The sequence below is a fragment of the Callospermophilus lateralis genome, chromosome 1, assembly GCF_048772815.1.
Source record: "Callospermophilus lateralis isolate mCalLat2 chromosome 1, mCalLat2.hap1, whole genome shotgun sequence".
In the NCBI taxonomy this organism is placed as follows: domain Eukaryota; kingdom Metazoa; phylum Chordata; class Mammalia; order Rodentia; family Sciuridae; genus Callospermophilus; species Callospermophilus lateralis.
In genome coordinates, this window is record NC_135305.1 from 154,672,714 (window position 1) to 154,693,458 (window position 20,745).

Below are 20,745 nucleotides of genomic sequence, written 5' to 3' on the forward strand. Positions count from 1 at the left end.
AGGCTTATAGATGGTCCCCGACTTATGATAGTCTGACTTCATTGTTTTTCATCTTTACAAAAGTGAGAAAGCAATATGCTTTCATTAGAAACCCACTCCAGATTTTCACTCTGGGTCTTTTCCTGAGCGAGTGATACTTGGTGTGATCCTTCTGTGATTAAGGGCAGCTCCACAAGCCACAGCTCCCAATCGGCTGGCAATCTCCAGGGGAAGCATCGGCTGTCTAGGTGCCACGCTGTGCTGCTGAGCGTGGTATTGGGCAAGTTGGGTGTAGTCAGGGCGTTTTGGACTTAATGCTGTTTTCAACTTAGAGTGGGTCTACGGGGACAGAGCACCATCGTAAGTCAAGGAGCACCTACCTGTATTCACACCAATTCACAGATCCATCAAGAAGGCTAAATGAGATTGTGCATTTAGAGGATTCAATGAGATACTGCTGAGAAGTAGTTCAGCACAGCACCCACACACAGGAAGCCTTCAATTGAGCTCTTTTGTAAAACGTGTGCTTTCTGTGGCACAGGCAGTCCCGTAACCGAAGCCATCTTCTCTGACCCTTCCACAGCGTCTTTTGCTTTCACCAAAGCACTTGGAGATCCTTGCAGCCTGGAGGGCAGCTCTGTCTCCATTTGTACATGAACACGTTGAAGTCCAGAGTTAGGGGTAACCAGAGGTCCTTCTTGACCTTCTGTCTCATCTTCATGTAAGCCCCTTTCTGCTGCTGTTAGAACAGCTGGTTGACTTAACCCCACAGAAGGAGGACTGGGGACTGGGTCCTGTCACATAACATCCTAGTGGTGCCTTGACTTGAATTTTCGGGACTGAGAGGAGGTCTGGATTCATAGATAAACCTCCAGGGTCCCTGAGCCCCGTGAAGACACAAGTGATGTTTTGCCGGTGTGCACGACACTCAGTACATTTACAAATCCCAGCTCATTACTAGGGACCATCCCTGTCCTGTGCACTGTTTTCCCAGGGCCTTGCCGAGTCCTCCTTCTGTTCCATCGCTGGTTTAGATTTACAGAGAATTAAACCAGGATCTATTATTTATTGAGGAAAACGGGGGCTGCTGAGTGGATCCATCCCACAGCCAGGAGTCGGCCGGTTGGAGGTGGTTTCTGTGGTCGTTAACCTTGACCGCTCCCAGAATAATGGGTGGATGGAGATGCATTTGTTGGGTCCACTCTCTGGAAACGTGTGCTGCTGCAGGGAGCGGGTGTGGGCCGGCTGCAGACTGCGTGTCTTGAGCATTTACCGAAACCACAGGGACGGTCACACTGGGAAAGTTATGACCTCATCCTGTTCCAGCAACGGAGCCGCCCCGGCCAGGAAGAAGAGCAGCTTTTGGGAATCCGAGCAGAGGGGCCTGCTGGCGTCTCCCGGGTCTCCGTGCCTCCTCTGAGGGGCATCTCGCAGGATTGCGTCTTGCCCTTGGGCCCTAAAGCTGCCAGGAAACAGAAAACTGAGAAGGTTTTCAGTTTTTCACAGGGACCGTGAAAGGCTGTGACAGCCGTGTTTATGAGGGTGAACCTCGTCCTAGGAGTTTGGCCCCACTTTGAACCGCTGGCCAGGAGAGAGCCCAGAGGTCTGTGCGAGAAAAAGTGGGAGCACAAGTCTCCACCACCTGGCTCTGAATCCACTCCCGAGTTGTGGGGCTTCTGTCAGAGGCCCTGCCCCTTAGCGAGCCAGACACAAGTCCAAACCAGGATGACCGTTTACATGTTAAGTGTGACTTCATCCCTAATGGCAGACCCTCTTCAAATGGTGACACGGGTGCCCTTGAGCAGCAGTTCCCTAAGCCTCTGTGACTCCGCAAGTTCCTAACAAGCACTCCCAGAATGGATGAGGAAAGGAAGGTGCAGAGGTCAGCAGCTGGCCCAGGGTCCGACGGCGTGTTAGTCAGCTTTGCTTTGCTGTGACCAGATTACAAGACCAGGAGACGTTGATTTTGGACCCCTGGTTTCACGGGTTCAGTCCATGCTCGGCCAGCGCCGTGCTCTGGGCCCGAGATAAGAACATCACGGCTGAGAGGTGGACAGGGCAAGCTGTCAGGGCGTGGCCGCCAGGAAAGCAGAGGGAGAGAATGTAACCTCCAAGGGCCTCCGTTCCAGTGACCTCTTCCTCCAGCCACGCCCCACCACCCAGTCATCCATCCCAATTTCGAATCCCGCCGTGACCAAGTGACCCACTGATTAGGTTTGGGCCCTCATAGGCGAATCATTTCACCCCTGAACATTCCTGCACTGTCTCTCCTGCTATAGTGCGTGAGGTCTTGGGGGACACTTCATATCCAAACCGTGACCGCCAGCTCCCAGGGAGCCCACCCCAGATTCGAACATCTAGCTCTAGGGTCTCTGCCGCAAGCTGGTTCTCCAGTCGGGTGGGCACTACTGTGTCACCTTCTCTGTGCCTACTCCTTGGGTCCCAGTGAGATGGAAAGATGCTGGTACCCTTTCCCTTTCCCATCAGCCCTGCTTCCTCCAAAACTGTGAGACGGTGAGGTTTCCAGTCGTGGGGGAACATTCCAGAATGTTCCACTAGGTGTGCCTTTGTCATTGCAACATCCCCACAGATCTCTTGCTTTGTCTCCAGGAGAAGAGGTCAGTACTGGTCATCCTGTGGATCTTGGCCTTCCTGGCGGGGAACACCCTGTGTGTGCTGTACACATTCAGCTCCCAGCAGCTGTACAACAGGTGAGCGGGGGGGACCCTTCTAGTGGAAGAGTAGGGGGGCTTGGCTGGGTTTGGGGCCCATACCCCTGCACTTGAGAAGGACACACCAGCTCTGTGTCACGTCTCAGCTCTTGGACTCCAGTCTGTTGCCACCTAGGTACCCTAGCAGAAAAGCCCCACACACAACTTTACATTTTCCTATTGTTATATGAAGAAAAATAAGAAGAAAGAAAAAAGACAATTAATTTTACTAATAGATTTTATTTGACCCAGTACAGTAGGCCTCCACATCTGAGGATTCAGCCACCCTCAGGTGGGAAATTGTCAGAAAAAAAAAGAATTGTATCTGATGCTGAGTGTGGTGGTGCACCTGCCTATAATCCCAACGGCTCAGGAGGCTGAGGCAGGAGGATGGCAAGTTCAAAGCGAGGCACCAACAACTCAGTGAGACCCTGTCTCTAATAAAATTCAAAATTGGGCTGGAAATGTGGCTCCATGGTTTAGTGCCCCAGAGTTTAATCCCTGTTACCAATAATGATGATGATGATGATGATGATGATTGCATCGGCACTAACCATGCGCAGACTTTGCTTCCTGTATTATTCCCTTACCAATAGAGTGGAGCACTGTTCACGCAGCATTGACATTGTACTATTGGATATTAGAAGTCATCTAGAGTTGGTTTCAAGCATACAGGAGGATGTGATAAGTTACATGCAAACACGGTGCCATTTTCACTGTGAGACCTGAGCGTTTTGGATTTTGGTGTCCGTAGAAGATCCTGGAATCAATTCCTCAGGGACAACTCAGGGACAACTCAGTATTGGAAATGCTATCATTTCAACGTGCACTCAAGATAAAGACTCTTTGAGATCTTATACATTCATTTTTTCCGCATTATTGGTAACTTGGCATCTTACACATACAGCTCATGTTCCTACCAACTGACCACATTTCTAGTGTTCAGAATGGTCAGTGTGTGGACAGTGCAGGTCCGCATATTTCCAGAAAGACACGAGATACTAGATGCAACATGGCCTCTGGGGTGGGCACTAGAAATCAGAAACTTGGTTGGAACTGTTTAGCTGTTTGTATTATTTGATTTTTTTTTCTGCTCTGTGAATGTAGCAACTTTTTTAAAGGTATTTTATTGTACTTATATGTACATTTTTTTAAAATATTTTATTTTTTAGTTATAGTTGAATATAATATCTTTATTTTATTTACTTTTATGTGGTGCCACGGATCGAACCCAGGGTCTTGCACATGCTAGGTGAGCGCTCTACCACTGAGCCACAACCCCAGCCCCTATTTGTACATTTTTTAAAAATCTAGAGATAAATGCTAAAGTGGAGTTGGCAAACTCCAGCCATCCATATATTTTTAATTAATGACATTTAATTGGAACCCAGCTGCACCCCATCCATTCATGCATGTACTGTGAGGTATGAGAGCTTTTGGCTGACAGAGTCGAACAAAGACCATATAACAGACAAAGCTGAAAATATTTAAAATATTTTTTTCCAGTACTGGGTATTGAAACCAGGGCTTCGCACATGCTAGGCTATGCCCCTACTCCCTTATATTTTATTTTAAATCAGGGTCTCTCTAAGTTGCCCAAGCTGACCTTGAACTTGAGATCCTCTTGCCTCAGCCTCCTGAGTAGCTGGGATGACAGGTCATGGTTCTTTCATAGGAAGATTGTGCGCCCGACCTAAAATATTAGCCATGGCCCTCCAGGGGTTAAATGTGTGGGTAATGGTAATGCTTTATTGTACTGTCTGTATTTTGTAATGTTTTTGTCAGGGACAGACTTTTTCATAATGATAGCAGTGCTTTTGTAATTATTAAGAGATAAAATAACTATCCTCTCTGTTTTTCATCTGGGCAGGAACAAGGGTCCCCTACCCTAGACACACATCACGTGACCTGGGAACTCTGTTCTCATGTGACTTTTTGACTCAGAGTCCTGGGCAACCCAGTGGCAGGTGGGAGGCTGAGCCACAGACACAGAATGGACTGCTTGGCCCTGATTGGTCATCAGCTGCCTTAAAATATCCCATCACCTTGGCAACCAAGCCCCTGGAAGTGCTCTGAAGCCAGTGAGCTTCGCCAGACCTCCAACAGGTCCAGGCGGGCAGCACCCCACTCCCAGAGCCCGCCACACTGTCAGAACTTGCTCCTGAGTGTTTTGGGGCTGCCAGCCACCTCCTGTTTCCTGGTAGTGAGGCACCTTCCCAGGTACCTGTACAATGTCCATAGTTGTTTCATTATTTTTTTCAAATAAATAAATGAGTAACTCTTTTTTTAAATTTTTATTTATTTATTTTAATTTTTATTTTTTGCATGACTAGGGATTGAACCCAGGACTTTGCACATGCTAGACAAGTGTTCTATCACTGATCTGCACCCCGACCCCTGTCCGTTTATTTATTTATTTATTTATTTATTGGTGCCAGGAATTGAACCCAGGGGCACTTAACCACTGAGCCACACCCCCAGCCCTATTAAGACAGGGTCTCACTGAATTGCCCAGGCTGGCCTCAAACTGGTGGTCCTCCTGCCCCAGCCTGCCACATACCTGGGATTACAGATGTGCACCACCACACCCAGCTCAGCCTTTTAAAAGTAATTTATTTTTCTGACTTTAAAGGTAATTTATTTTAAATGGTGAAATGTTAGAAAGAAGACACATTTTTAAAAAGGCCAAAATTGCCTCTACTCTTGTCACCAAACTGCCACCAGGTTAACATGTTTCTCTGCAGGTGTGTGTGTACCTGTTAGAGGAGGTGACATGCAGAGCTTGCCACTTCGTGACACTTTCTCTTTCATTTACCACCTTTTCACTTTAAATCCACAAGTCGCCTTCATTGTTACTTCCAGTGCCAGTTCTCAGGACTATGCAGAGGATCCCTTATCCACAAACCTTGGGACCAGAAGTGTTTCAGACTTGGGAGTTTTTCAGATTTTGGAACACTTGTGTAGACTTTACCCACAGAGCATTCCCAATCTGAAAATCATCCTAAGTCCAAAATGCTCCAAAATCACAATGCTCAAACAGCTTCAGATTTTAGAGCATTACCCACTTCAAGTTTGGAGATCAGGGATGCTCGGCCTGAACTGAGAAAAGTTATCAACTCCAGCCCTTTGGGATGCTGTCATGTCAGGCTTTGCTCCAACGAGGGGCTCGCTCAATCCTAGGAAAGCTGAACAACCAGGCCTTAGACTGCAGGAGCCAGAGAAATTCCTGGAACCCGTCAGCCAGAAATTGTGGACATTGGTTTTGATGTCAGCTCTTGGCATGATTAAGCCTCTCACTGGCTCCCTTAAAATTCAAGAAAGAGGAGAGTGCCTGACTGGCTTTTCATGGGCTAGGGGTCCAGCCCTGCCCAAGCGCCTGTGGTCAGAAGGGCCAGGTCACCAAGGACCAGATGGCTTCCTTGAGGATGGCAATGGTGACTGCATCTCAGAATGGAGGGTCACATGCTCAGATGCCACAGATGCAACTTTGCAGAATCTGAGAACTGTTTGTGGGAGGATCTGAGGGGGGAGCCGAACCACAGACCTACACCACCCATAAGATTTTATAAATCTCAGACCTGGAGATTTCCCAAACCAGTGAAGCATCCCTCAGCCAAAATTCAGAAGTCCACCATGTAGACAGCAGCTTGCTTTTTGCAATTAAAAAGACATTTCAAAATGATCATCCTATAGGAACCAAAAGGTAGAAGGAACCCAGCCTCGAAAAAAGAAAAAGGGTGGAAATTCAGACACAGGTGACAGCATGGATGAACCTTGGGGATATTTCCTAAATTGGAATAAGCCAGTCACAAACACACACACACACACACACACACACACACACACACTCTCTCTCTCTCTCTCACACACACACACACACACACACACACATCAACACACTGCACGATTCTACTGATGCAAGGTACTTATAATAGTTAAATTCATACTGGCAGAAAGTCGCAGGGTGGTTTCCAAGGGATGGGGAGTGGAAGCTGTTGTCTGATGGGTGTGGGTTCAAGTTCTGCAGGATGCGGAGCTTGGCACTGGGTGGGAGTGAGTTGTCAACCGTGTGAGCATCTTGTATTCATAACGATGGTCAAGAGGCAAATTTTATGATGTGTGTTTTACCAGTTAGGAGAAAAAAAGATCATCTACCACTTGCATCATTTCATAAGATGAGTTATTTTAACAACAAAGAATTAATTAAGAATAAAGAACAACCCTGAGCCAGGCGCAGTGGCGCATACCTGTCATCCCAGCAGCTCAGGAGGCTGAGGCAGGAGGATCGCGAGTTCAAAGCCAGCCTCAGCAAAAGCGAGGTGCCAAGCAACTCAGTGAGACCCTGTCTCTAAATCAAATACAAACTAAGGCTGGAGATGTGGATCAGTGGCTGAGTGCCCCTGAGTTCAAATACCAGTACCCAACCCCCCAAAGAAAGGAACAACCCTGTCAATGGAACACTCCCCTTCATTTTAGAAAAAGTGTTTGAAACAGTGTTAAGAGTATGTTACCAGAATGTTCCCGCTCTGTGCGGAACTGAGGGCTGCCAGGACGGAGGGAAGGCTGTCTCGTAGAGGGTGGGGAAGGGCCTCTGCACAGGTTGAAACAAGTCAAACTCACAGATCACGTCCCCCTGTTCTGAAAATGGACTTTGAGGAGTCAGTAGTTTGGACACTTCCTGAGGCCGCCCCGCAAGAGCAACCCTTGGAGTTCATCCCAAGACATCAACACACATGTCACCCACGGCCTTGGTCACGTGGTCCAGAATCTCCAGTCCTGGTGGAGGGTAGAGGGGGTGGAGTTTCCCAGAAGCTTGGAGGAATTTCCCACTCATGCCATTTTCTAGGCATGATCATATTCCCAGGCTCAGACCTCGGTGGCCCCATCAAACCAGGGCTGAGTCAAACTGGCAGCCCAGAAGGAGCAAGAGAGAGAGTGGCTTAAGAGAAAAGCAACAGAGCTCAGTCCTTGTCCTTTCAGATGCCACCTATCTACAGTGTGCACATAAATGCTGCCAACAGCCATTATCTTATTTAGCCCTCCCAGTGACCCAGCAGGGTAACGCCATATCCTCCCTTCACAAGTGAGGAAACTAAGGCTTTAGATCCAGAAGGATGAGAAAGGCTATCTGTTACTATAAGAAAACACCCAAGATTGGGTGCTTTATGAGGAAATGAGGTTTATCTAACTCACAGTTCTAGAAGTTCAAGGCCAAGGCACTGATATTGGCATGCCTCTGAACTTGGAGGGGCCAGATGAACTTGGAGACCAGAAGCTAAAAAGAAGAAGGACCAATATTGGCTTCCCCTAGCTCCTGCCTTTTAAAGGCCCACCACCTGTCTCATCACCCGCTGAGCACCAAGCCCTCCACCATAAACCTTTGGGGCACAAACCACATTCAGATCACAGCACCTTCCTAAGGAGCCTCAGCCCCAGAGACCGTGTTTAGCAGTGACCTTGAATCCTCCCAGGATTTGAACTCTGATGACCAACCTCTGGGAACCTTAATTCTACCCCTTGCCTGCATTCTGCCCCTTGGCAAGTCCTGAGAAACCAGGATCGAGTTACTTCTTCCTGATCCACCTGAGCAGGCTCCGTAGCAAGGCCAGGTGTCAGAAAATACATGAAGGAACTGGGTGAACTATAAAGTAGTTGACATATAGTCATACCATATTATTTTAGGGTTAATTACTATAATTATGGATGATGGCGTCTAATGAGCAAAACTGACCATCAGTCTGTCAGCCTGTTAAAAGTTCATGGAGCATTTTAGAAACAAGTGAACTCTCTTGGGAAAATGCGCCACTTCCCCCTCCCCCACCCCCACCAAAAGGAAAAAAAAACAGGAAAAGCACCAAGATGATGGGGTAAAACCCAGGCGAGTGAGTCAGACGCCAACTGGTGTCTTTGAGATGAAATGGAAAGCTTGAGGCCTAACCTTGTTGTATTACAATCAGATTCACATAAAAAATTTGCCGAGTGCAGCAATCAGCCACTCAGTTTGGGATCCCCAGGAAGGAGCCAAGTGGAGCCAGAGAGGGGAGGGCAGGCCCCAGTCCTCTTCCTGTGCTACGACGTGGGTGTCCACTTGAACTTGGAGACGAGGGGTCCCAGGGAGACAGACTGGGATGTGGACAACACTGCAGGTGTGGGGAGCGGTTGCCACCATAGAGGGTCCTCTTGGATTTTCCCTACTCTAGCTGCTTAAACAGAATGGGGAAAACCAGGTGGATCTGTTCCTAGGATGCTTGAAAAAAGAGGTTTCGTTCCCCACCCTTGTCTGCCAGGCCAGCAAGGTATTTCCGAAGCATTTGGGAGACAGACAGGACCCATCCTGGTCTTGGCTCAGAGCCTCTGATCCAGTGGGAAGGAAGGAGAGGTACAGATTCCAACCCTAGGGCCACATTCTAGCTGAGCCCCCATGAGCAGGTGACTCATGCCAGTGCCCTCCGCTCAGGGTGGGAGCATCTCAGTTCCCACTTCACAGAGTCTTGGGAAGGTGAAATGAGCTGAGACACAGAGAGTCCGCAGAGCAGGGCCGGCATGAAGTGAGAAGCCAAGGTGTTTTACGACTACTGTTCGCATGATCATGAATAGCACCTTCATCCTCAGGGGTGATGAGAGCGGTGCTACTCAGAGTGTGGTCCGTGGACAGCTGCCCACTTGAACCCTGCTTGTTGTATGTCTCCAAGAGTTGAGAACAGATGTAGAGCATGAGGCCTGACGTGGCTGGCTGCAGATAGATAAAATGGGTTTGCCCTGTGCGTACTAAGGATTGGGAGAGCGTTAACCCAGGAAGCCTGCACCTCATCTGCCTCCGTCCCTTAGTACCTGTACCACCTTGTGCTGATTTGCCATTCTGTGCCCCAGTTTTCTCATCTGCAAAGGGGGTTGGATAAACGTACCTGCCTCCTGGAATTGCTGTTACCATTGCCACCGCAGCCTGGCAGGGTCTGCAGTGTGTCTGTGATCCCCAAGGCCTGTCAGGAACACCATCAGGGAGGGTGTGATTCCCATTGGATTGATGCAGACACTCGGGCTTACGGAGAAAACTACTTACCCAGGATCCAGCAAATGGAGAAGCCAGAGTTCAAACTCAAGTCTGTCGGATACTAACGTCCTTATGTTATTATAATGTGACCTTGGGAGACTTGTGTCTCCAAGCTTCAGTCCTTTTTATGGAGGTTAGCCGTGCCTGCTGGAGAGGGAGATTTAATGAGATACACTGAGTGTAGGGTGTAGCCCAGTACCCAGCCTGCAGTCCCCCTGCGTCCTCTGCACCCTTAGCATGACTTCATCTCCCCTCCTTCCTTCCTTTGCCCACTTTTGTCAAGATTCTTGTGGACCCATAAAAATGGAGGGGACCTTAACGAGGCTCCAAGCCCATCTCTCCTTGTAACCTTCAAGGGAACTGAGGCTCAGAGAAGTTAAGAGACCCACCTGAGGTCACACAGCAGGTTTGTAGCAGACTCAGGAATGGGACACAGAGGTCAGTGCTGTTTCTGTGGGTAATATTTACAAGGCTCCCGGGTGAGCAGGCAGAACTACTGCGGGCCAGGCCCTGGTAAACATCTTGGCTCTGTGAATTCTCCCCAGCCTCATCTTCCTGAAGCCCAACCTGGAGACGCTGGACTTCTTCGACCTGCTGTGGATCGTGGGGATCGCAGACTTTGTGCTGAAGTACATCACCATCGCCCTCAAGTGCCTCGTCGTGGCCCTGCCCAAGATCATCCTGGCGGTCAAGTCCAAGGTAGGTCCTGGCTGCGGCCACCCGCCGCCTCGGCCAAGAGCAGAGCCGAGGTCAGCTTGTCAAGTGCACAGAGCCTGAGCTGGCAGCTCTGTCACCGGCCGGGGCCATCCTGGAAGCTGAGCGTGGCTTTGGCCAGCGCCTTCTCACGCACCCTGTGAAGACGTTTCCTAGTTACTCTAGTTGAAGCTTCTCTGATGCTAAATGCATCTTGGGGTGGGGGGATGTTGCTGTGATCTGGGTCCTGCTCCTCCCAGGGAAGGGTGGCCTGGTGGGCTTTGACTCTCTGTCTTCCAGGGGCTCATTTTGTAAAGGGGGCTGAGGCTCAAAAGGAAGGGCTCTGTGCTCGATTGGTGATGTCTGCCGTGGACCCAGGAGGGGTGGAGGCAGCCATGAGGCTTTGCCACGGGCCTGGGCTGCAGGCGGGCACTGGGCAGAGAGGTCTTGGCAAAGCCATTGAAGTTCTGAGGACTGAGAAGGCCTAGGCAAAATGCCACCGTGGGATATCGTGATTCCCAGTGACTCTAAGATGACCCAAAGGGACCCTGGACAGAGGCAGGCAGACTAAACATCTCTCCAGTGCCCGGCTTCCCTTTCCATTAAAAAAAAAAAAAAAAAAAAAATAGCCATCTTTCAAGTTCAGAAAGCTCAGAATTTGTCCCAGACATTGCTTGGCAGAGAGCAGGTCAGACTTGACCATCCGTCTGAGTGACAGTGGACCCAGCCCATTAGCCGGGGTCAGCTTCGAGCCCGTGTCTCCGCTCCCCGCTGGGTATCGATCTAGGTGAGCCAAACCCCAAGCCACTGAGGTTTTCTGAGATGAAGCTCAGAGGCCTCAGCTCGGAGGCCAAAGCCAGTGACGGGAAGCTTAAGACACTTAAAGACTAAAAGACCCATGGGAAGGAGAGTCAGGAGACAAACAGTGGCCTGAAGAAGCCCTGAGGTGCCCCCTGGCTTCCCCAAGACCCTCATGACCACTACCATTTGCCTGTTGAGCTCCTGCCAGTGGCCGCTGGCCCCGTGCCCTTGACTGTAGGAAGCAGCCCGGCCCAGGTTCACGCTGGTGGAATCTGACCTCAGACCCAGCTGCACTCTGGGCCACCTAGACTCCTCCCTGGCTGTGTGAGTCCTAGTCTCCTCGTCCGTCTTCCTTTAAGGTACTCATTTCATGAGAACGATTGGTATGGGACACACCAAGTGCTTTGCCTCAAATCCAGGGGGGAGTAAATTGCTCGATTCACAGGACAGCTTGTGCTGGGACCAGGGCTCTCCAGACTTGGGAATATTTATATACATAATGAGTCAACTCGGGGATTATGCCCTCGTCTGAACACGGGATGCATTTTTGTTTCCTATACTCCTGACACACAGAGCCTGAAGGTAACTTGAACGATATTTTTAGTGAACCTATGTTTTGACCAGGATCATCATACAAGGTCACGGGTGGGATTCTCTACTTGTGTCATTGTACCTGAGCTCAAAATGTTTTGCATTTGGAACTTTTTTCAAATTTCAGATTATTGGGTCGGGGTGCTGGGCCTTTGCTGATATCATTGACCCTTTGTGACTGCTAGCTCTGCATTGACTAGCTATGTGGCCTTGAATGAGTTTCCTAACCTCTCTGTGCCTCAGTCGCCTCATCTATAATATGGGGATAATCATTTTACAGCTGGTATCTTGCAGTTAACCTGTCTGTCTTCTTCACCCTGCTCTCTGCCCAGACCTGTGTGTATTTTGTGTGTGTGTGACAAAGTCCTGGGGATTGAACCCAGGGCGCTTTACTACTGACCCACATCCTCAGCCCCTTTTCTTTTGAGTCAGGGTCTCACCAAGTTGCTTAGGGCCTCCCTAAACTGCTGAGACTGGCCTCACGCTTGCAATCCTCCTGCCTCAGCCTCCTGAATCACTGAGACCACAGGTGTCCTGTGTATATTTTAACGCTGGGCTCCTGTGTCCAGCGTCCTCCAGGTGGCTTCAGTCAGTGGTAGGCCCAACAAGAACTGCTGTGACAAACTCTTACAAATTTGGTGGCTTAAAGCCTTGTAAGGGGAAGGCAGGGAGGCCAGAGACAGAGAGGGAGAGGTGACCAGGGAAGGGAGGTCAGAGAAGATGCGAGAAGGACCCCACCTGCCACCCTGGCCCCATGGGAAAGGAAAGAGCCCAGGCACCACCTGCCACCCTGACTGGAGCCTGGCGAAACCCAGGTCAGGTTCTGACCTGGAGAGGATGGACAGATGGTTTGTTGGGTGGGTGGATGGATGGATGGATGGATGGATGGATAGTTTGGTAGGGGGTGGATGGGTGGATGGATGGTTGGGTGGGTGGGTGGATGGATGATGGATGGATAGATGGATGGACAGATGGTTGGTTGGGTGGGTGGTTGGGTGGGTGGATGGATGGATGGATGGGTAGGTGGATGGAGACTAGGCTGGCCAGCTACCCAGTGAGAGTTTGGATTCCATTCCCAGCTCAGCTCAAGCCTCTTATGTGCGGTAGGTTTCCAAACAAGTCTGTCATGAACTCAGAAATCTACCAGCAGAGCGCTACACACCCCTCTCTTCTAGAAAAGGCCATGAAGGGCCTCTCAAAGAAATCTGGTGGCCAAACGAAGAGTGATCACCACAGCTAACTATTGCGAAGCAATCATCAGAAGTCAGATGGCAATGCCATTTGTTCTAGAAATATTTGCGGATCCCAGGTATGGGCTGGGCTCGGATGAAGGCATGGATGGTTCTCTAGGGAACCAGGTGGCCAAAATCCCCGTCTTCATTTAGAACCTCCTGAGCCGTGGCCTCGTTTAATCCGATCAATCTGCAGAGAGTAGATGCTGACGATATCTCTTTCCAGAGAGAAAACCGAGTTAGTAACTTGGCAAAGGTCATCAACCCCAGGGAGACCGTGCAGCAGCCACGGGAGCGGCCAGCGTGGGGTCAGCCTCGTGGGGGCCCAGCTCCTCCTGGCTTGCTTCCTTCTCGCATCAGGCTTGTGAGGCACGGGCCGTTGTTGTTTTTGTTTTAATTAAAGAAAAACTCACACAATGTCCGTGTGAGTTTTTCCATTCAAAGAACACTGCTGGTGGCACTTAGTGTGGTGACAGTGTTTTGCAGCCAACACCCCTATCTGGTTTCAGGTTATTGTCATCACCCCAAAGGAGCCCTCAAACTCGCAGGCCACGGCCCCTCCCACGAGCCCCAGGCCACCCCTGGGTCTTGATGGACTTGCCCGCTCTAGATAGTCCCTAGATGTGGAGATACCTGTGAGACCTTCACTGAGTCCCGTCTCAGGCCCGTCCAGGCTGGGGCGGGATCAGCACTTCTTTCCTGCTGTGGTTGAATCGTGTTCCCTGTCGGCAGAGACCATTTATGTAGCCATTTCCCCCTCATTGACATTGGGGCTATTTCCACTCTTGAGCTACTGTGAACGGTGTGGCCAGGAGGGCTTCTCGTCCAAGCATCTATGGGGAACACAGTTTTTCTGGGAAGACACCTAAGGGTGGACTTCGCGGGTCGTGTGGTAGTTCTACTTAACTGTTGCCCACAGAAGGTGAAATGCTTTACCTTCTCACCGGGAGAGAACCAAGCAGTGAGAGGTTAAGGAAGTAACCCAAGGTCACACAGCTTGTCAGTGGCTAAGCTGGGGTTTGAACTCGGGCAGTCCAATTCCAGAATACCTGCTCTGTCATTCGACCCTACTTCTTCCCATGTGTGTTTCCCAGATTTGTGTGGGGAGCTCCTCAGATGCATCCCCACACACCATCTGTATAAAACTCCCCCAAATCCAGGCCAGAGCCACCCTACTTTTTTCCCTTTCCAATAGTGCTACATCAAGGGGGCCGAGGGGGCGGGGATGGGCCCCAACACCCCTTCCCTGCACCGCCGAGGTGTGGGTGACAGTTATTAATGCCTCCCTGGCAACCGTCCAGCTCCATGATTTTGATTATTATTACTTTATTCGGAGAGATTAATGTGCTGGGTCAGAGCACGGTCCAGCCTGGAAGAAACGATGTGAATAGACCCCCCAAGATAAATTGCAGGCTGGGAGAAGGTCCGCAGCCTTTCCTCGCCTGTCTGAGTGCTCTGGAGAGTCCTCATCAATCCTTGTCCAGGAGAAAGAAAGGGACAGGTCTTCATCTGCAGCTGGGCTGGGGCTGCGGGGAGGCACATCTGTCAGGGACCCCCTAATAGTTCACAGCACAGCTGCGCTTCCCGGCCTCTGTGCTGTCCGCTGAGAGGGTGGGCTGGTTTTTGATATTATAATTATGACCGTGGAAGGGTTTGGTATTGGGGTCTGCTGGATGGCCCTGGCGTGTGAGGCTGGCCGAGCCACCTTGCTTGGGGACTCTGGGAATCTCTTCATTTTCCTCCTTTGCTTAATCCTCCCTCTGCCAAAGACGCCAATTCCCACATGCTTCCCAGCATGAAGGGGGCTGTGGGAGCCTCCCACCTGGGCCTCCTAGGAGAGCCAGGCTCTTTGGAAGGCCAAGATGGGTTAGCGATGGCGGCCGCTGATCTTCATCCTCGGTCTCAACCCTCACCTGGCTGGCCAGGTGTCTTGAGCTGCCACTTGTCATTTCAGATTGAAATGACTTTTCTGTAACTCGTACATCTTGGGCTTGTTGGGTCTGCCTTCTGCCCCACACCTCCCCCTGTACCTTGTTCATGCTGGACCTGCAACCCTGGTGACCTGGGGACGTCCCCTACTCCTGCCCCCAGCATCTTCCTTCTCAGGCCTCGGCACTTCCGTGGCCTCTGCCTGGGCAGTCTTCCTCTTGCTGTTTGCTGGGCTGTCCCTGTCACATCACTCAGAGCCTGACTCCAATGTCACCTCCTCTGAGAGCCCCTCCTGTTGAAAGTGGCTTTCCCACCCTGCATTATTCACTGTCACTTCTCGTCCTTCCTTGTGTGTGCCAGCCCCTGATGGGTCTCCGATTGCTCTGTCTTTATTTATTTCCTGTCTCCCTCACCCTGCTGGGAGGTGAATGCAATTTCGGGAGATGTGTTTTTGGTGTCACAGTTGGTGGGGAAGTGCATCCGGTATTTATTGGATAAAGGTCAGGGACATCACTACATGTCCTACCATGCACAGGACGGTTGCATGATTGAGAATGATGTGGCCCCAAATTTCCATGGTGTTGAAGTGGAGAAACTGGGTCAAAGGTTGCTGAGGACTCTGGGACAGCTCCCCTAATAGGAGCTGAATTGTGTCCCTCAAAATTTATGTTATAGTCTGGACCCAAAGTGCCTGCATTTCTGTTGTTGTTAATGGGGTTTGAACCCAGAGATGCTTTACCACTGAGCTACATCCCCAGCTCTTTTTTTTTTAATTAATTAATTAATTTTGAGGCAGGGTAACACTAAGTAGCTGAGGCTGGCCTCAAACTAGTGATCCTCTAGCCTTAGCCTCCCAACTCACAGGGATTACAGGTCTGGGCCACTTTGTCTGGCTAATTATGGCTATATTTAGAAATAGGGACATTAAGCAGGTAATTATGTGAAAAGGCAGTTACTAGGGTGGACCCTCATTGAATATTCCTCTTATGCCAAGAGGACATTTGGACCCAGACTTGCATTGATGAAGATGATATGAAGACACCGTGAGAAGGCGGCCATCCTCCAGCCAGGGGGAGAGGCCTCAGAAGGAAGGACACCTTGACCTTGGGCTTCCGGCCTCTGGCACTTAGTTACCTCGTTAGGACACCTAACAGGCTAATACACCCCAGACCAGTTCACCTATAGTTAGTTCTCTGCTGTTTTGAAAGCATTCTGTATCGGTTCAGAAGTCTTTTTATCACTGTCAAATTTTTCATCATTATTTATTTTGTAAATAGGAAACATAATCCTAGGGTTCAAAGTTCAGAACATCAAAAAAGGACATGTTATACAGTCAGAAGTCTTCTTTCCTGCCCCCAGAGGCCCACTTCCCCTTCTAGAGGATGAAACGCTACCCCTGAATCTTTCCTAGCTGTGTCACACCTGTGTGTGCTTCCTGCTCACCACACAGTCTTCCAATAGGAGCTGTCCACACACAGCCCCAGCTTGCTGGTTCCAGTGACCCATTTCCCCTGTCCTGGAGAGTGTTCCCCTAACCTGGTGTCATGGTGGAAAGCCTGGGCCCTGGAACCGGCTGCTTGGGTCCAGATCCTGTCTGGGAATCCCTTTTCCATTCACCAGCTCTGTGACCTAAGTGAGATCATCTCTCCTCTTTTTGCTTTGATTTTCTCACCTATAATTTGGGATAATAGTAATCACTCACACACACACACACACACACACACACACACACACACGTCCCTGTATCAACTTTTCAGTGACCACTAACTTAACAACTTGAGTCTCTGAAGAGCCAAGTCAGAGCCTCGGCCAGGGAGTGCTCCTATCCGGAGGTTCTAGACTCGAATCCATTCCCAGGCTGTTCAGGTTGTTGGCAGAATTTGGTGCGATTCCCGGGGTCATCCGCAGCTTCTGGAAGCTCCTCTCTGATCTTGACACATGACGGTCCTACCTTCAAGCCAGAAGTAGCACATCAAATCCTGCCTGTGGTCCCCCTGGTTTGCCCTTCTGCCACCAGCCAGAGAAAACTGTGCTTTTAAAGGGCTCGAGTGATTGGGTCAGACCCACCTAGACGACCTCCCTTTTCATGAGCTCAGACTCAACTGACGAGTAACCTTATTGCCATCTGTAAAGTCCCTTTTGTCATATGGCCTGTGACATCATCCAGGTGGGCTTTTTCCTATGGTCACAGTCCTGGGCATTAAGATGGGGGGTTGAGGAGGTGCCCGTCACAGGATCTCAGACAGCATGGTGAGGTGGCCATCAGTGCTCCTGGTTTACAGAACAGCCCTTTTTAAAACAGCTGGCTTTGTATGTCCTGGAAGCCGTGTGGCCTTATTGTGGATTTTTTCTTCAGTCCTAGGGATTGAACCCGAGACCTCAGGTGCTAGGCAAGCGCTCTATCACTGGGTTGCATCCCCAGCCCTTTTCATTTCACTTTGAGACAAGGTCTCGCTAAGTTGCCCAGGCTGGCCTCGAACTTGCGATCCTCCTGCCTCAGCTCCTGAGTAGCTGGGTTTACAGGTGGGTGCCACTACACTCAGCGAGGATATTTTCAGGGATTCCTTTGTGGACACTTGTATTATTTTGGATTTCATAGCCCTCTTTGACCCATTGACTGTGTCTCTCCAGGACTCAGCTTGGATGTCACGTCCCCCTGGATCCCTTTAAGATAATGTGGGTCCCATTCATGTAAGTTCCTATGAGCTCCTCCTCTCTCCCAGCACTTACCACGCTGCTCTGTAATTATGTGGTCAGGCTCTCCCCCACTGGACCAGGAGTCCCAGGGGCATTCACAGGTCTGTCTTACTCACTGAGATAGCCCACCCCTTTAAAAAGTCTTTACCGTGACTCTCAGGAGGCTGGCCAAGTTTACTGCAGTCCATGGGACAGATAACACTGAGGCTCAGGGAGGCCAACTAGATTGTCAGGGGTCCCCAGGCCTGCAGATGGCAAAGTAGGATTCAAACCCCAAAGAGCAGCTAATGTCACATGGCTTTTCTTCCTATTTGTGTATTTACCTACCATCTGAAATATGCCAGTTGCATATGCGACTGATCTTCACAGCAGCACTCTGAGGTAGGTACTGCTATCGGTCCCATTGTACAGATGAGGAAACTGAGCATCCCGAGGAAAGGCACCGGGCTGTAAGCAGCCAGCCAGGGGCCGAGCCCGAGGGTACAATGTCTGCCTGCAGTGTTATTGGAGGTGTTCATCTTCCTGTGATTGGATTTCAGCTGAACAGAACAGAAAGTCAGAGACAGGGACACTATTGTTAGCAATACTGACATTACCTGATGTTTGGTGGGCGTTACGCTTTTAGAAAACTTACCTCCCTCTGTGTCGTTGCCAAGAATCTAGAGTGTGTAAGCAGGAGAGAGAGATAAGAGATTGCTTCTGGTGGCGCGGTGGAGTCCCAGAAAGGACACACATTCTGAAATTAAACTTAGGTTCAGATTCTTCATCCACCCCGTTCTGCCTCTGGGATCTTGGTTAACCTCACTGAGCCTCAGTGTTCCCACGTTTAGAGTGGGCCTAGCAGGACTGACCTCTGCACACCGTCATGGGGATTAACTACTTCGGGTCAAGTGCTGGAGGTTAGGTAATTATGGTTGTTCTAGGGAAGTCGGAAAGCACTAGTCATCTGTGTGTAGATTAAATCAAGCAAGAAAGTCCTAATCTAACCAGAATCAGAGTGGAGTGAAAGATAATTCACTGACCTGTAATTCTGGGGCTGTCGGGAGATGTTCCGAGCCATTTTACAAGAAGGTATTCTGTGGTCACATAACGGAGAGACGCTCTGTACCTCATCCCCCCGTCTCACATTACCATAGGGAAGGCTTCAAGAAGTCCTGCAATCCATCATGCCCTTAGTTCTCCCTGACATTTTCCCAGCTTCCCAACCAGGGAACCCTTTTCCTGAGTGGCACAGGACACACTGTGCTCCAGAATCTAGTTCAGGGATCTGCAAACTACACTCAGTGGCCCGCTACTTGTTTTTGTAAATAAAGTTTTGTTGGGACACACTCAGCGCCCATTCACTAATGTATTGTCTGTGGCTGCTGTTGAGCTACCATGGCAGAGTTGAGGAGAGGTGACAGAGATTGAAAAATTGAAAGAAATCCAAAATATTTATCGTCTGGTCCTTTAAGGAATAGTTTGCTGACTTTGAAGTTAGTGTGAAGAGGGAGATCATGTGGTGTGGCCACAAGCCAGAGGATGCTGGGGGCTGCCCGGAGGGAGCTGGAAGGGGCTGAGTCTCCAGAGGGAGACTCAGTCAACACCTTGATTTTTTTTTTAATATTTATTTATTTTTTAGTTGTAGTTGAACATAATGCCTCTATTTCGTTTATTTTTATGTGGTGCTGAGGATCGAATCCAGGACCCTGCGTGTGCGAGGCGAGCATTCTACCACTGAGCCACAACCCCAGCCCCTCAACACCTTGATTTTGAAACTGATCTCAGAACTCTGGCCTCCCAGCTGAGAGAGAGTGAATGTCTCTTGTGTTGTCACATAGTTTGTGGTGATTTGTTAACAGCAGTCACAAAAAACTGATAACAGGTGATTATGCCACTGTAGGTGTCAGAGAAGGAACTTGTCCATCTCTTGCCAGCGACACCCACAGCAGCAGAGGAGTCATCTGGCCGTATGTGCCCCAGTAGACAGTGACACCCTGGGGTGCGCTGTCACCACCTGTCTCTTGGGTAGTGCTTTATCCTCATTCCCCGGCTTTTAGTCGGCTTTTTCACTGCTGTGACTAAAGGGTCTCACCAGAACAACTACAGAGGAGGAAGAGCTTATTGGAGGCTCACGGTTTCAGAGGTCTCAGTCCAGAGAAGGCCGGCTCCATTTCTCCAGCCTAGAGCTGAAGCTGAACATCATGGCGGAGCTTGTGGCAGAGGACGGGGCTCCCACCATGGTGATCAGGAAGCAGAGAGAGGTCTCCACTGGCCAGGTACAAATATAGACCCCCAAAGCCACGCCCCAATCCCTCCGCCTCCTCCAGCCACACCCATCTCTTCAGTGACACTCACTGAATTCCTATCAGGGGATTAAATCACTGGTTGGGTCTAGAGTCTTACAACCCAGTTATTTCTCCCCTGAACCTTCCTGCATGGTCTTACATGTGAGCTTCTGGGGGACACCTCACATGCAAACCATAACACCCTCCTTGTTCCATTTGTCCCTGGTCGGTCACCTGTATAAATCTGAGATTTTTCATTTCTAGATTACTTTGTAATATTTTTAAGTTATAAAATTTTACAAACGTGCTGAAAAGGATATATAATAGATCTCTGTACCTATAACTCTTGTTTTCTTACCCACATTTCCTCTTAAGAGCTTAAACCCCACCCAGCTGGCCTCACTGTATTAATTGTTAATTAATACAGTTAATACCCCCTGTATTAATTGTTTCCCTTTGGTATTAATTAGGGTAAACCACATACTGTTGCCCAAGAACATCAGAGTCTCAATGGCAGAGGCCAGTGCTTTACTGCCTTGTCACCACAGTCTAGTGCAGGTCAGCTAAGATGCTCCGTCTGCTCCATGCAGTCATTTAGGGATCCAGGCTTCCCCCAGGGAGTGAAACCCCCATCCCCTAGGACTCCCCTGGGACCCTGTTTTTCAAATTTAAATGTACATAAAAATCATCTGGTGAGCTGTTCACACTGATTCCTGGGCTTCCCTCTGCAATTCTGATTTCTAACAAACTCCCTGGTGATGCTGATACAACTGGTGCATGGGCCACACTTTGAG

At 49.7% G+C, this 20,745-nt stretch overlaps 1 protein-coding gene across 1 annotated transcript in view; it reads left to right on the forward strand.

The window, feature by feature from the left end:
- Rnft2 (ring finger protein, transmembrane 2) overlaps positions 1-20,745 on the forward strand; it is a 60,238-nt gene that overhangs the window by 10,860 nt on the left and 28,633 nt on the right. Inside the window, exons 5-6 of the mRNA XM_076866929.1 lie at positions 2,590-2,690; positions 10,287-10,440. Of these exons, the coding sequence (XP_076723044.1) occupies positions 2,590-2,690; positions 10,287-10,440 (255 nt within the window). The remainder of the gene's footprint in view (positions 1-2,589; positions 2,691-10,286; positions 10,441-20,745) is intronic.